The 15,828-nt window shown below is 33.1% G+C and overlaps 1 protein-coding gene across 1 annotated transcript; it reads left to right on the top strand.

Moving 5' to 3' along the window:
• Positions 1 to 6,886: 6,886 nt before the first annotated feature.
• Positions 6,887 to 8,406, top strand: LOC132039677 (uncharacterized). Its single transcript, XM_059430177.1, has 2 exons — positions 6,887 to 7,074; positions 8,246 to 8,406. The coding sequence occupies exons 1-2, from the start codon at positions 6,923 to 6,925 to the stop codon at positions 8,382 to 8,384; spliced, it is 291 nt and encodes a 96-aa protein (XP_059286160.1). The 5' UTR covers positions 6,887 to 6,922; the 3' UTR covers positions 8,385 to 8,406.
• Positions 8,407 to 15,828: the final 7,422 nt, after the last annotated feature.

The following is a 15,828-nucleotide window of genomic DNA, read 5'->3' on the forward strand; positions in this document are numbered from 1 at the left end:
GCTCAATCTTGAAAATAAGCTGATGGTGAACGCTTCAACTCGGCCACTAAAAAATGCGAAGGTTGGGCAAGAGACTAAACCAACTTACTGTCATGTCATGCATGATTTAGCTTTAGACTTCATCAAATATAAAATAACATACAAGCTTAACATAATAGATGCCTAATAAGTAGTGAAACTATTAATTATTATGATAAATTATTTTTTAATATTGGCAAGATCGAAAAGGGATCAAAACTACACATTTCAATGAATTGAAGACAAAAAGAATTAATTGAAGGTTAAATGTGCTTATTCAAATATTACATGGACTAAAATTAAAATTTACCAATAACTGAGGGTCCAAAAGTGTTATTAACCTTATTATTATTATTATTATTATAATTGGCTGGCTAAACATAGAAAATTAAAAGCTTCGGCGGTTTTTGTTTTTTCTCAAAATTGATTTCATTTTTCGTGATGACGACATGCAAATCACTCATCTTATAATCTAACTGAAAATGACATTATATGATGTTTATAGTTTTTAACTGTGACAATTAAAAATGAACATGACATAAATTTGATAATCTAATTGGTATTCCCTATATCTTAAAAAATAGAAAGGTAAACATATATAAGTGTTTCTAGATTGCCAACAAGATCTTTTGGTTGTATACTTATATTATATATATGCATCAGCTTGCACTATTTATGCTTGCAATTTGGTGACTAGCTAGAGGATAATGAAAGGTTAAGTTCTTAATTAACAATTTGTATTACTCTTTCACCATGCAATGAACTTTTTATGAGGGAAATCGTATTATAAGCCTCAACCACCTTTCAATTGCATCATTCTTGAGATCATCAACCACAATACTCAATTTGTCCAAGAATGGAAGTTGTCCAAGAATGGAATCTAAATCCATGGTTTTGTTGCTTTTTTTTCCCCTTATTTTTTCATATTACTTTACTTGAAAGGTGAACAAAAAGTTCGATAGACATACAACAACAATAACATACCCAGTATAATTTCACAAGTGAGATTTGGAGAGGTTAGGATGTACGCAAATCTTGCCCCTACCTTTGTTGGGTAGAGAAGCTATATACGATAAACCCTCGGCAAGAAAAACAATTACATATATAATATAAGAAATTAACTGAAATATTGGTGATGTTTCGCAACATAATCCTGATAATATTGTTCTTTAAATGGATACGTATAGGTTTTGCGTTGTTTTGATTTTTTTTTTTTCCTTTCTTATTCTAGGGACAACACATTTCAATCATTGAAGTGTTGAAATATTTTAAGGGAAAAGGACACAAATGGTCATTCGGGTGAAACTATTGACACCCGATAGCCCAACAATATTAAAAGACAGTTTTTAACTAATTCCATTAGTTAAAATAATTTCAAAATAATTTCATTTTCTAGCCATTTTTCAACTAATTCCAGCATATGTATATAAACTGTATCATTGTTGTATATATATCACTATTGTATATGTATAATAGATGTATCATACGTATAAAAATATATCATTGTTGTATAGAATATGTATTCCTACGGTATATGTATAGAAAATGTATCATTGTTGTACAATTAATGTATAATATGTGTAATAATGTATTACCCGCTAATGATACACTTATTATACACTATTTACACAGGCTAGGATTATCGGAGAAAAAATGAAGACCGCCGAAAAAGTTTTTCCGTCCATATTTGTATCAAACAACCATAAATCTGATGATCTTAATACAGAGTTTGATATTATCTCTCCATGTGAAGTTGAATCAAACAACCAAAAAGTAGATGTTTTGATACTCCTATTCCGAATCTAATTGTTCATATTTGTTGCTTACAAGTCTATCTATGTACACCGTCATTTACAGTAATACATACACACTTATACAGGTAAGTGCATTTGTGTGTGGAGTCTTTTTGGGCTTTTCTTTTTGCTAATTGTTACACCATGTCTTTTTCTCGTATTTTAATGTGGAGATTATGGATTTTATACTATTCAATTTCAATATAATCTATTTAACTTCCCCTTCGCCAATTCTCTCTCCGCCAATTAAGCAAAACATAGATTGGACTTTGAACAATATTTCAAGAAATTAATTGTAGATATTTTTCTATTTGCTGAAAAAAGAACTATTGGTTACTAATTTTATATGAATCATAAGTAATTTTTTAGCTTGGAGGAGAAAAATAAATAGAGGACACTTTTAAACAACATGAACAAACATGTCATACAGAAAATCTTTCTCTTTCACAATTCCAAGGGTAATAAATCCAAAAACCTCCTACCACATTTGTTCAATTTGATTCATGTCTTTTTTGTTAATTATATGTAAATAAAAGGGAGTATAATCCTCGTTATTTATTTTAAAATTAACGTTCGAACGCTTGATTATGAGTGTGTGCATAATTTGGGACCAAACTGTATGGAACAATTTGGAGTTGCACCCTCAAATCAAGAGGCCCAAATTTAAAATGGACTTCAATTCTGGATCCAGTCTGTTAATTTCGAGGGCCATTTAAAGATCAGTCACTTTTTTTTTAATTAATTAATATTCATAGCAAGTATTGGCCAAGTTTCAGAAAAAATGATACCCTTCACTTCTTCTTAATTGTAGTACAATCATAATTTTTAAATTTATAAGTAAAGTATAATACGTGAATTTGCGGGTTTTAAATTTCAAATATGAAAAGTGAATTTAAATTTTGTGGATATTATTGGAAAAACTTGATAACATTGGCAAGGATAAAAGCTAATAGTTTAAACTTCAGAAAAACTATTTTAGTTTCAAACATACATATTTAAAATTTGTCTTGCCAAAGCTAAACTCCAGGCACGATTATTGGAAGTTTAGCCTCGACAAGTCAAATTTCAAGACAAAAATATCAAATTTTTAGAGACATATGTCGAAAGTATCCTTGCACAATCACTATATGACGCGAATTTTTGCAACTTCAATTTCGTATGTCCGAAGTTATTTATAAAGGAAGAAATTGCATGTTTTTCCCTTCAAATGGGTTGCTCTTTAATTTTTCCCTTTCAAAATTGAACTTTATACTTAACGAAGTATAACTTATGAGATATTATGATGTAAAAATATAAACTCATATCTAGCAAAAATATTATTTTTCTTGAGGTGGGGTAAAAATTAAAGACCAGCCCAAAATAAGAAAAAAGAAGTGCAAATGACTTGTAAATTTCGTCTTGGGCTTAAAAGATGGCCTTGCTGTCTGTGAGCTTTCCCCCAATTGGTTTGGATTTGGGCCCACCAATTCCTTAGGTGTTTTGGTAAAATCGATCGGGCAATTTGCAGGACTATCCTCCGCTGGGGGTGGTCTTTAATTTTTGTCCCTCAAGTCAATGATCTTTAATTTTTATCCTGCGGTAAAAGTTCCTTAATTAACTCTCGCTCAATCAAAAGTTTTAAAAAATCTGTAAGGCATAAGTTGGGATTCGCAAGACATAAGTTGGGTTTCAAAGTCTACCTTAAGGCAACCAAAAAAAAATTGCTGAAATTTTGCAAACCTCTGCCTTAAGGCCTAACGTTGTGCAAAAGTTAGGACTTAAGGCGAAGGTTTTCCTTAAGACCTAATTTTGGGTAAAAGTGGCAAACTTTTGCTCCTTGCGGATCCCAACTTCTACCCTGTGAATCTCAACTTATGCCTTGCGAAGTATTTTTTTTGTTTGACTGAATCGAGGTTAGAACTCAGGAGATCAGGGTATTATGCGAAGGACAAATATTAAAAACCATCAATTTGAGGGGCAAAAATTAAAGACCACCCAAAAGAAGGACAATCCGCACAAAAATGAAATAGATCGGGCAATTCGTTCCGCTATCTTGGGGCGGTCTTTAATTTTTAGCCCTCAAATAGTTGGTCTTTAATTTTTTTCCTTTTGGCACTTTAAGTAACAAGAAAGTGGTCGAAAATATCTTGCCATTGAAAAAAAAAAAAAAATCGGTCCACCCTTATCTATGACCTAACTTCGCAAGGCAAAGTTAACAGAAGCTTTGCCCGCATAGAAACTTTGTCTTGTCAGGCATAAGTTCTGTAGTAATTAAGTTATCCGGCATAACGTCATTTTTACAGAACTTATGCCAGACAAGACAAAGTTTCTATAAACTTATGCCGAGCGAATTAGTTACTACACAACTTATGCCAGATAACTTCATTTCTACAGAACTTATATTGGATAAGGCAAAGTTTCTCTTGTGATTTTTTTTTTTCCGACTCTGCTGGGGATCGAACCTAGAATCTCTAATTTTCTAGACTAGCGAATAAGGATACTTTGACCCACAAATTTTCATTAAATGAGAAGTAGGGACAAAAATTAAAAACCAGTTATTTGATAGACAAAAATTAAATACCAGTCCGTATGAAGCACAGACAAAAACTTGAAATCGATGTTGATTTCCCCAATTGCAATTGGGCAATTCGCAGAATTTCCCTTCTTTTGGGGTGGTATTTAAATTTTGCCCCTCATATTTGTGGTCTTTAAATTTTGCCCTTCGGCTAAAACCCATAGGTTCAGTTCGAACCTCCGCTCAGTTAAAAATTTTAAAAAAATTTGCAAAACGAGTTTAAATTTCGCTATACCCCTAAAATGGAACTTTGCCCCGAAGCATATATATATATATTTTTTTTAACTTTTCAAGGTAAACTTTTAGTAAAGGCTAAAAGTGTGCCCCATAAAACATAACTAAAAGTATCTAAGGCGTAAGCTTTTTTCTTAGGCATAACTACAAGTTTGCCTTATAAGGCAAAATTTAAATTTTTATTTCCGGTAGACTTTTAGTTATGTTTAACTAAAATTCGGGGATCGAACTTTTAGTTATATTTATCTAAAAGTCTAGGAAGGGACGGACTTTGCGCTTTTTATATATATATATATATATATATATATATATATATTTTTTTTTTTTTTACTTTTCAAGGTAAACTTTTAGTTATGCCTTAACTAAAAAATATGCCCAAAGACATAACTAAAAGTATTAAGGCGGAACTTTTCCTTAAGGCATAACTTAAACTTTGCCTTATAAGGCAAAATGAGAAGGTTCTTGTAGGGCATAACCAAAATTAAAAAGGCATAACTAAACTATGTCTTAGGAAAATTTGATAGGGCGGACTTTTTGAATACCATAAAGATTGTATGGGATCCCAGTCTGCCTTGCGAAATTATTTTTTTATTTTATGCTTGAGCGGGGGTTCGAACCCTTAACTTCATGTATTCGCCCACCTTTCCAAGACAAAAACTTGCAAAATTTCCACAAATTTGAGGGCAAAATTTGATTTCCCGCGCAAAAAAATGATAGCAATTGATTTCGGCCCATTAAATCAAGAAGCCCAAATTCTAAATGGACTTCAATTTTGGATCCGAATTGGTATGATTTTCGGCCCACCAACTCCTTTAGGTGTTTTGGTGAATTCAATTAGCATAGCTACACACTTCGATTTCCATCGGCTATTATCTCTCCGGCAATCTCTTTTTCCTGCTAAATCAGGTACTAACCATATTTTTATTACTTTTAAAAACATGAATATTATTTAGTAAACAATAAACATGTAGGTAAGCTGATAGAATTTTACGAATAAATTCATTAGTGGTTAGGAATAAGAAATAAAAAGTTACAACTAGCTTGGGGAAACATAACACTACATCATTTCATCTAAATCAGAAATTTGAATTGATTTTAGCTTTTTTGGCCTGATTGATATGATTTTTACTTCATGTATAGCACAATTTTAGTTAGTTCAATTCTTTTGTCGAAATAGTAGTATCTATAATCTTTGTACTTAATTATTCTGGGATTACATGTATGTATGATTAAAAAGAAATTTACTTGATGTGTGTGTGTGTGTGTGTGTGTTAGTCTTCAAGCCAGAAAGTCTGCATTTCTTCTTAGAGCCCGTTTGGATTGGCTTATAAGTTGCTTATAAGCTACAGTTCTGTTTGAAAGCTGGGTTAGAGGGCGAAAGCCTGGTTCCAAGTTAGTCTAAAAAAAATAAGCCAGAAAGTCTGGATTGCTTCGCTTAAAATAAGCCCATCAGCTCTTAGTGTGAGAAAGCCAGGTCGAGATCTAGTTCTATTTATCAATCAAAGAGTTAGAAGCAGGCCAATCTAAGGTTGATTTTGTGCTGGGATTACGGGGACCGACCATTTTTCGTTAGTACCTCTCTTTGTTAATGTCTATGCATTAGTTCCCTTCGCGCTTAAAGTCCCAACCTGCGGTCTTCTGTCTTCACTTTTGACTATTCTGCTTGAAAATTTAGTACAATTATGTCCTTCACCTTGTACCCTAGTGTTTTACTAAGAGATAATTATTTATTTGAGAACTGAAATCTGAAGATTTCCAAGGATTTTAGTTTTAGGAATTAAAAAGCCACTACCTTTCTATGGGCTTTCAAAAGTAATCAAAATTTATTAGACCTAGAATAGCTGGTGTGGATGCAATTTGGAAGGATTTTTCAGAATCCATTATTGTAGGACGACATGGTTCCTGAGCTGACCTGTTATAAAATTGGTCCCATGTAAATTTGGTACAGATTTGCACATTGTAAGTTAGGTCGAAAGCAAGCTAAACTTTGTTCTGAGCGAGTTATGCAACTAGCTTACCTATCAAATACAGAATTTGGTATTCAACTAAGAAATAAATTGCTGAGGAATTGTTTATATGTTGAATTGATATGCTTGCAAAGTTGGAAAATAAGGAAAAGCTGATTGGGCCTTCTCTCACGTATTCGTTTAGGCACACATACTATCCCCTCTTCATGCATAGTCGTGTTCCTTTTCTTTCTCTTCATTGTTTTGTGGACTCTGATATATGAAAAGTTAAAATATTGCTTTGGTAAATGCTTGTATTAGTTCCTAGTCTCTTGGATAAATTTCTCATCATTTTCTGGTTTGGATCATTAACAGCCATGAAGGTTAGGGCATCAGTGAAGAAAATGTGCGAGTTCTGTCGCACAGTCAAGCGGCGCGGGCGGGTATATGTGCTATGCACATCTAATCCCAAGCACAAACAAAGACAAGGCTATTCAACGTTTGCTTCTGAAGGCCTCATATCAACCACGTATGCATTCTCAAGCTTCTTTATCTCTTTTAATGTATAAAAGTAATGCAGTTCTGTAAATACGTACAATTTCTAGTACTTGAATCACATTTTTTCTCTAACGCACTAAAATAGAGATATGCTTAGTATAGATAGGGACACGAGTCACTAAACACTAGTTGATTTCTTCCCATCTACTGAAGCCTTGGTGGGCAGAGTTACCCAGTACCTGTGCTAGTGGTAGCAGGTACCCGGTGAAATTAGTCGAGGTGCACGCAAGCTGGCCTAAACACCAACATCACTAAGAAAAGATAGGGATAGGAGATATCATTTACATGAGAGTTTTTTTCGTCCGTCTTAAGTAAGGATGGCAAAGCCATAGCTGAGTGGGGATTATTGGTTGGGGTACCATTTCATTTTTCTTTTAAAAAGTTAGAGTTGGTCGGCTAGGTTAAAGTTGGTTGGTTAGGTTACATTTCATTTTGTCAAAATTAAAATGCGACAAGTCAGGTTTCTGGTAGAGAGGTTCACGGAAGGGAGCCACACATCAATTTTCCAGAATAAAAAAATAATTATCAGACCATTGGATCCCAATTTGAAATTAGAAGTCCTTGCTCCTGAACAGTCACCTGTACTCTGTTTATCATCTCTGTATTGCCCTTGTGTGTCGACTTGTATTATGTATTAGATTGGCTTATTTAAAATGGGTAGACTTGGCCATTTAAGAAAATAAGTCACAATTTTGGGATGGACTAAAACAGAACCAGGCCAAGTAATAAAAATGGACTGAGAGAGTTGCTGTATAAAAATTGGACCTGCCAATGGTTTACACCATATTTATGAACCAAAAGCTGTAACATTGCTGCCATTATTTGTCCTTGATATTTCTTGTTTCTTCCTCTGCAAGACTTAAACTTCAAATTTTTTGTTGCTGGCTTGCTTTGATGTGTAATTTTGGAGGTGAGTAATGGTGCATGTCATCCATGTTAAGAGGTTTTATAAGTAAAAATATTCCAGACTATTAAGGGCCCGTTTGGCCATGAATAATTCACTTTTTCCGGAATATTATACCGGAATCATGTAGACATAAAATTGTTACAATTTTCCGGAATTCGAAAATGTTGATATTTTCCAAAGTTCACATTTTTAATTTCCAAACCGCCACTAAGACTTCTTTCTGATAATTCTTCAGGCCTGTGATGACGAGGGTCAAGCAGGATACTTCAGTTACCGAGGGCATCCGCTCTCTCGTTCCTGGTAAGATTGAGGCAACTGTGACACCATGGTGGAAAAGGGGTCCAGTTTCCTTTTTATTCAAGGAAGGACAGTAAGCAGTAGAAGTTTTGTTGCAAAGAGTGCTCCTAAACGTTGATGCTTTATTGAACTTTACTCAGCTTTGCTTGCTGCTGTTACATCTCCTTACTAGTACAATTACGATGAAGTATAATATGTTTAGTACCTTCTTTTCCTGTAGTTAATTACCAGGCAAATGTCCTGCTCGTTGCTTTCTACTATTGACCATGAGAGTGATTCATCTGTCGGTAAAGAGAAGGAACGATGAATTTCGAATTTCTTTTCTTTTCGCATGGAAATTCAGTTTCGTTCGCTTTCATTTATTTGATTGGTCCAGTAGAAAAGAAAAGAAGTTGATGGGCTATTCGATGGAGCCCAGAAGCAATGTTACATTGTTGGACCACAGAACCAATTTATGGATGCTATTTTGTGCAATTAGAACACATATTTCTGGTTGTTTTGTTTATAGAATATTAAAGGTTTCTGGCTTTAGACCAAAGCTGAAAAGTTTTCAGCAACTTATAAGTCAATCCAAACGGGCTCCTGGTTGCATGAAGAATGAAGATGGACTTGCTTTACAGTGAATCAGAACTGAACTTTTAATAATTTTGTCTAACATTATTGGAGCCTTTTGTTAGGTGTATTATTGGATATCAATTATTTTGATTACTACATTTCACCTTTGTTTTATCCAGCTTGCCCCATATCTCTACTGGACCCTTCTGTTTTTCTGGTCACTTCACATTAAATGAATGCATATTGCCTTTCAAAACTCAGTCAAGGGGCTTATTGTAATGATTATTTTGCATTTCAAAATCGCTTGTCAATTTTATTTAAAAGTAGATGGTTTCATAATTGATGGTGAAATTATTGTAGTATTATCCTTCTTTAGTTTTTCATATTACTTTTTATGTATAGATTAAGTGTCGCATTTAAAGATTTGAGAAAAACAAGTCTAAAATTGCATTCTCACGAATGGTTCTGCGTCTTTATGACGTTGCAACTACTAAGCCATTTCTTGACCCTGTTTACGTGAATGACAAGCTTAATTCTTCACAAAGCTAATAAAAAAGATAAATTTCACATAATTAAATAGAAGAATAGGGTTTAATAGCCAAAGACACTACAAGTAGAACTTTATCCTGCTTCTTTGTCATATATTCCATATATCACATTAGATAGATATATTTATGGGATATGATTCACTTTCAAAATTTCTTGGTGGTAAAATGGTAGACGCGTAAGCTCAAAATCTCATTGGTCCTTTGTGGTTGTAATATCCTCAAATGTAGAAAATGACAAATTATGATGGAATGCTTAGAATTTCCCTGTTCAATGCGTGGGGTAGGGTGGGGGACATTTGACTTGCTAAACAAAAATCAGATACTCTGGTTTGTCACTCCCAAAAATTCACAGATATCATATAGATTTAAATAGTTACATTTGAAAATTGTCACTTATTTCTGTTAGAACGCCATCTACAAAATAAAAGTTCACCTTTTGTTTCCCATGTGAGAAGTTTGCATAAGTATGGAGATTTATCCTTTTTTTTTTTTTAATTACGAATATTTAGTAAGTACTAACGTTTTTGACCAAAATTTGTGGAAACAAGTGTACATAAATTACATAAATCATTTTGGGACTTTGGTTCATATTACTAGGCTCGCTTGTCTCTCTTGTGCGAAGTGATCAATATCAATTTCGAATTTACTTCCAATAAGTCTGCCAACTCCTCCCAACCCCAACCCCAACTCCCCACGCAAAAAAAAAAAAAAAGGTCAAAAGGGAAATAGAAAATGCCTCCATCAAGAAAACACAAAACGATAAATAAGAAAATAGAAAAAATAGAAAGATAAAGTCAGGTTGAAATATGAAATGTCAGATCTAAACTTTTAATTTCTCAGAATATAATCACTTTTATTTACTTGTTTAGGTATACAATACGCTCTTTTTTCGGAGCAAATGTTCTTCTATAGCCACTTATAGTTTTAATAGATGAAAATAATTTTTCAAATCTCTTGTGGGTTATTTTTAAAGAAAATCAATTGTAAAAAAGACATAAAACTAAAAAATAAATTTGTAAAGAACAACAAGATCAATTGACCAAAACATGCAAATTAAAGTGTTAACCAAGCAATTAAAATCTATTACCAACCCGTAACAATAATACTTTGATAAACATCCATTTACTATAACAACAACAACATAACCAGTAAAATCCCACAATGTGAGGTCCGGGGAGGGTAAAGCGTACAGAGCATACCTTTCCCTTGGAAGGTAGAGATAAGTTTCGAAAGACCCTCGGCTCAAGAGAAGGGGTAACAAAAAAGGTTAGATACGAACAAGGAGAGCAAAACACTATTAAAATGAAAATAACGAGAGCGATAAAGTTATGATAAAGCCGCTTGGAAAAAAAGAGGCAGTAGCTATCACAAATAAATAAGGTAAAAGACAGTAACTATAGTTGATACACAAACATACACTGATCGCACTACAGGAAATAACAGAAGTCAAAGGGCAAGAAACTATACAAGTACTACTGCGACTACTACTATGTGCCTCCATTTACTATAACATCATACTAAATTATAAATGCATTTTTTAAAAGTTAAAGATGTCAGAGAGAATACATCAACAACCTCTTAAACTTGTCAAATTTCATTTAGGCACTTGAACTACGACAAAGTTATCATTGAGTATCTGAACATATGATAAAGTATTTAGACGCTCCAACTCAAAAGTTTGAAAAAGCTTTTGCGCGTTTCAAGCGCCTATTACGTAGATAAGCTATTTTAAAATATGCCACCTCCTTTAATTGTATGCATTAACCTCAATAAGTCAGAAACCTCATGCACGTAGCAATTGATGTAGATGCATATAGTTAAGAGAGATGACATATTACTAAATCAATTACTTAATAGATTCTTGAGATCACACACAAGATTTTTTCCAAAATTTGAACCAACGTGTCTAATAGAAACACTTTATCATATGTTTATGTGCTTAATTAAAACAAAACATTGTTTGAGTGGTTAAATGAAATTTAATGACAAGTTTAAGGGGCTGTCGATGTATTAAGCCATTATTATAAAGTCCAATTAGTTTAATTCAATGGTAAAAAACACTTGAACTATCATTTTTTGGTAAATTTCCTACCTGAACTATCAGGTGTGTGGATTTTCTATCTAAACTATCACCAACTATTTATTAAAATATAGCTCAACTATCAATTGTTCACTTTTCTTATCTGAACTATGGTGGTTCAGATGTGTTTTTTTAACATTATCTCTATAATATTCGCAAACTCATCATAAAGAAGAACAAATGGTATTATCCACAAGAATCAATTATCATCACATTCAGTTAAGCATCACATTCACGTGGGTCGTGGGCCCATCAGATTCTTGAATCTTATTCTAAAATTCTACACAGTAGTTAACCAGTTTAGTTTACCACGAAGCACACCTGACAAATATTATAACAGATTGGCTTTGTTTTACTTTCTTTTTTAATCTATTAAAAAAATATTTCTTTATTCTCTTGTTTCAAATTATTTGTTGTGATTACTAAAGATAATTGTCTCAAATTATTTTTCGTTTTAAAACTTCAAAACACATTTAATTATTTTTTTCATTTTATCCTTAGTAGAATTCTATCATTAATGAAGATAACATACATAAATAAAGTAAATATTCAATACAGAAAAATTATAACTTAGACATAAAAAAGAATAAAGTAATCAAAACATCCTCCTAATTAATATTTCTTAAAGTACGTGTAAAACAAAAAAAAACCCACAAATAATTTGAGACGGAGGGAGTGCTTTTTTGTCAGACTCTGTAGTTTTAACTTTTCACACGACATGTTTAAAATGACACAACTAAAAGACATTTTGGTATATTCTACGTATATTTAATTTAAGGCTACAAAATTCTTTACCTTTTTAAACTTCGTGTCAAGTTAAAACCAGACAGACAAATCGTAATATAGGGAGTAAAGACACCTAATTATCACCCACTTCACTTGCTAGTCCACTATTGAAAACCAATCAAAACCCACAGATAAAGCAGAGAGAGAGACAGAGAGATAAACTATAACTGGTGCCCCCACTCTCATTTTTTTTTTCCAGGTATACAAACACCCTTTTAGAATTCAGTTTCAGTTCCATTTATATCGTTAATAAATATGCTTTTATTTTGTATCTATATGATTTCTTTTTTCTTTATCTTAATCTGATTCTTGAAAACTGAAAAAGGGCTCTTTTTTGTTTCTTTTGATACAGAAAAAGATTGGATTTTTATGCTTGGGGTTTTGTGATCTTGGAGGTTTGAAGAATAATAATTTTGTATGTTTAGATATATGATGTTGTACAGTTCTTTCAGTGCTTGGATCAGTCACTTTCTTGCTTGCATGGGGTATGTATTCTGATTCTTACAATACATCAGTTTATGTTCTTGTTTATTGTTAGTATATAGTGAAGTTTGTTGTGTTTTGTATTCAAATTTGGTGAATTTTAGGCTGTTAAGTGATTGTTGAACATATTGTTTAATGCCATTGACTTTTTTCTGAAAATTGTGATTCCCTTTACCTATTTGGAAACGTTTAGTGAGCTTTTGGACATAAAAAATGTGTAATTTGAAAAAAGCAGTATTTGGAATAAAGTTGAAAATGGTATTTGGAAATTGAAGTTGTGTTTGGACATGAATACAGCTTGGAAAAATGTTTTTTGTGAGTGATTTGGGAGTGAAAAATGTGAAAACAGGTATTTGGAGTTTTTCGAATTCCGAATAATTGTAGCAAATTCTATGTTTCGGGGAAAAAGTGAAAATTATCCATGGCCAAACGGGCCCTTAAGCTTCTATTTGTATGTTTTAGCAACTCAAAAGGAGACCCAAAAAGGAAAAAAAAGGATTTGGAGAAGGGGGAGGAGAAAGTTTAGAACTTTTTCTGTTCTTTAGATGGAGGGGGAGAGGGCTAATCCTATCATGATTATTTGTAATTTGTCAATTTAGATATCCTGTATATGATTTTGGATAATACTATTCTTGCAAGACATAATTGCTAAAACTTTTGCAGAGAATTGTAATGAATAGATAGATCAGATTAGGTTGAGAAATAACCAACATTTATCATTCTTCTAGAACGAAAAGACTCTCAAACTTCTAATGAAAACTATCAACATCTTCCTCCTTTCCTTTTTTGGGTGATTAGGAAAAATCTTTGAGGAAGTTAGGGCGAGAATAATATAATTTCAGTCTGTTCCGTTTATGCAATCGATAGTTGGAAGAATATTCTAGGCATGCTTTATGTACCTCATCTCGGAATAATGTTATTAATTAGCATAAGAGTAATCTATCTTTGGAATATAAGATTACCAAAATGGATATCGTCATTAACAAGGGACGCCGGATATTTTTTCATGTTTATTTTTTCGGAATTATCTTTTCTTGTCCTATTGCTTTAAGTAAGCTTGTCATTGGGAACGAATGCTCAGAGCTGGTCTGAAAGGGGTTATTTTTTACTAAAAAGCGGCTTTAAGTGTAATTTTACTAGCAAAGACTGGCTACCTGAAAGATTGGTATTTACTTTTTGTTTGCTTCCCGAAAGGGAGAGAGGAAGGGAAGAAGGGGGAGGTGAACTTGCTAATCTACTTCCACTACAGGAAGTATTAACCTTCAACTCTGGTTGTCTCGAATAGCTAAAAAAGGAAATACCAGATTTACCTCCTCCTGTCCGGAAATACAGTGGAGCACCTGTTTATACATTGCAGAGTTGCCAAACAGTGCTGGGAATTATTTCTAAGTATCTGTGGAATTACATGGGTTATGCCTCAGAATGTCAGAGGATTATTACAAAGTTGGCAGCAATAGGTTATACATAAAGAGAACAAGCAGATATGGAGGACTATTCCATTGTGCATTTTCTGGACAATATGGCTAGAAAGAAACAAGGCCTGTTTTGAAGGACATAGATCTCCTATTTCTAGAATGAAAGATAGTTGTTTGCAGAATTTGTTCTTCTGGTGTAGGAGTAGTTCAATAGGTAGTCTGGACCAACTAATGGATTTTCTAGACTTATTAGGAAGGAAAGTCTAGTAGCTTGTTTCTTTCTGGTGCTTTTTGTTTTGTTTATGCAATCCAAAGTACCTTCTCGGTACCCTTTTAATAAAACTTTTACCTTATCAAAAAAAGAAAAGAAAAGATTTACTTCCTCCTTTCCTTCCAATTTTGGGACTGTTGGAAAAACTTATTTTGAAGGGAAGCATACTCCTCCAGATTCCTTGTACTCCTAAGAAAACATAACGAAATAGCCCATCTTCCTTCCTCCTTTAATTCACCTCTGACAAGTCATCGTCTTAGAGTTCATTACTTGGTGTGTCATCTGAGTGACCAGTGTTGCATGGGTTTTGAAAATTTTTAAGTGATCAAACCTTGTACTTCCAAAGTCAAAGACAATCTTTGATATATGAATTAGCCATTTAGGTGTGGGGGACGGGAAAGGAGGAAAGTGGGGTTGTAAGAGGAGGTTTTTAAGGTCTTTTTGGAGTAGCTTGTGAATATTGCTGAAATCTGAAGCTGCAGCATTTGAGAAATATGTTATATGATTTTGGATAACATATATGACTGTAAGTGGAGTAGTCATCTGGATATCTTTTATTTCATGTGTATGTTCACTCATTGTCCCCAGTTACCTTACCGTCATGTCTTTAGTGCATCCCAATTTTCTGGTCCCTTCATTTGATTTTTAGCTAATTTGTATAAAAGATCATTCTGACTGCCCTTTCCTTAACTTTGTGCTAACTGAAGGGTTATATAATTTGTGAAAAGGGGGATAAGGAAGTCATAAGTATGGAGATTAGAGATGTTTCGAGAACAAGCAGAACAATTTACAGAAGTTTAAAATGAATTGTCTAGTTCTTTTTTATTTTTGGTGTAAACAAGAAATATTAGGCCAGACAGAAGATATTTTTGATATGTTAGATCTCTTGTTAGAATAGAAAACTGTAGAGATGTAAATGTAACCTTTTGGAGGGGGACTACATATTTTGATATAGTACACATGTGGATATATACAAGTCTCAAAAAAACAAAAAATAAATAAAAATATGGAGATTAGGCTTGTGGGGTCCATCCCCAACTTGTTGAAAAGCCATATGCTGAAAGAATGCTTCATAGAAATTCATTCTTAGCCGGTCAAAAATGAGAGTGGAGGAGAATATTTGGGCAATTTTTCTCCTTTTCTCTAATTTTGTGCTGGGAGCCTCCATCTCCTATTGTTATAAATAGAAAAAGCAAAAGGGGGGAAAATTTTTCACTAAAACAAAATGAGGCAAAAGAAAGCTTAGGGCAATTAAGACTAAAAAAATTTTTAGAATAAATAAAATTTAACCATTTTGGATGTAAACAAAAGAGGGTTTTTTTTTAAGGGTCCCTGGTTTTTACCAAACCTTTCCTTTCTTTAATTTTCCAATTTAAAGGTGGA

This window comes from Lycium ferocissimum, chromosome 12, assembly GCF_029784015.1.
Source record: "Lycium ferocissimum isolate CSIRO_LF1 chromosome 12, AGI_CSIRO_Lferr_CH_V1, whole genome shotgun sequence".
Lineage (NCBI taxonomy): Eukaryota > Viridiplantae > Streptophyta > Magnoliopsida > Solanales > Solanaceae > Lycium > Lycium ferocissimum.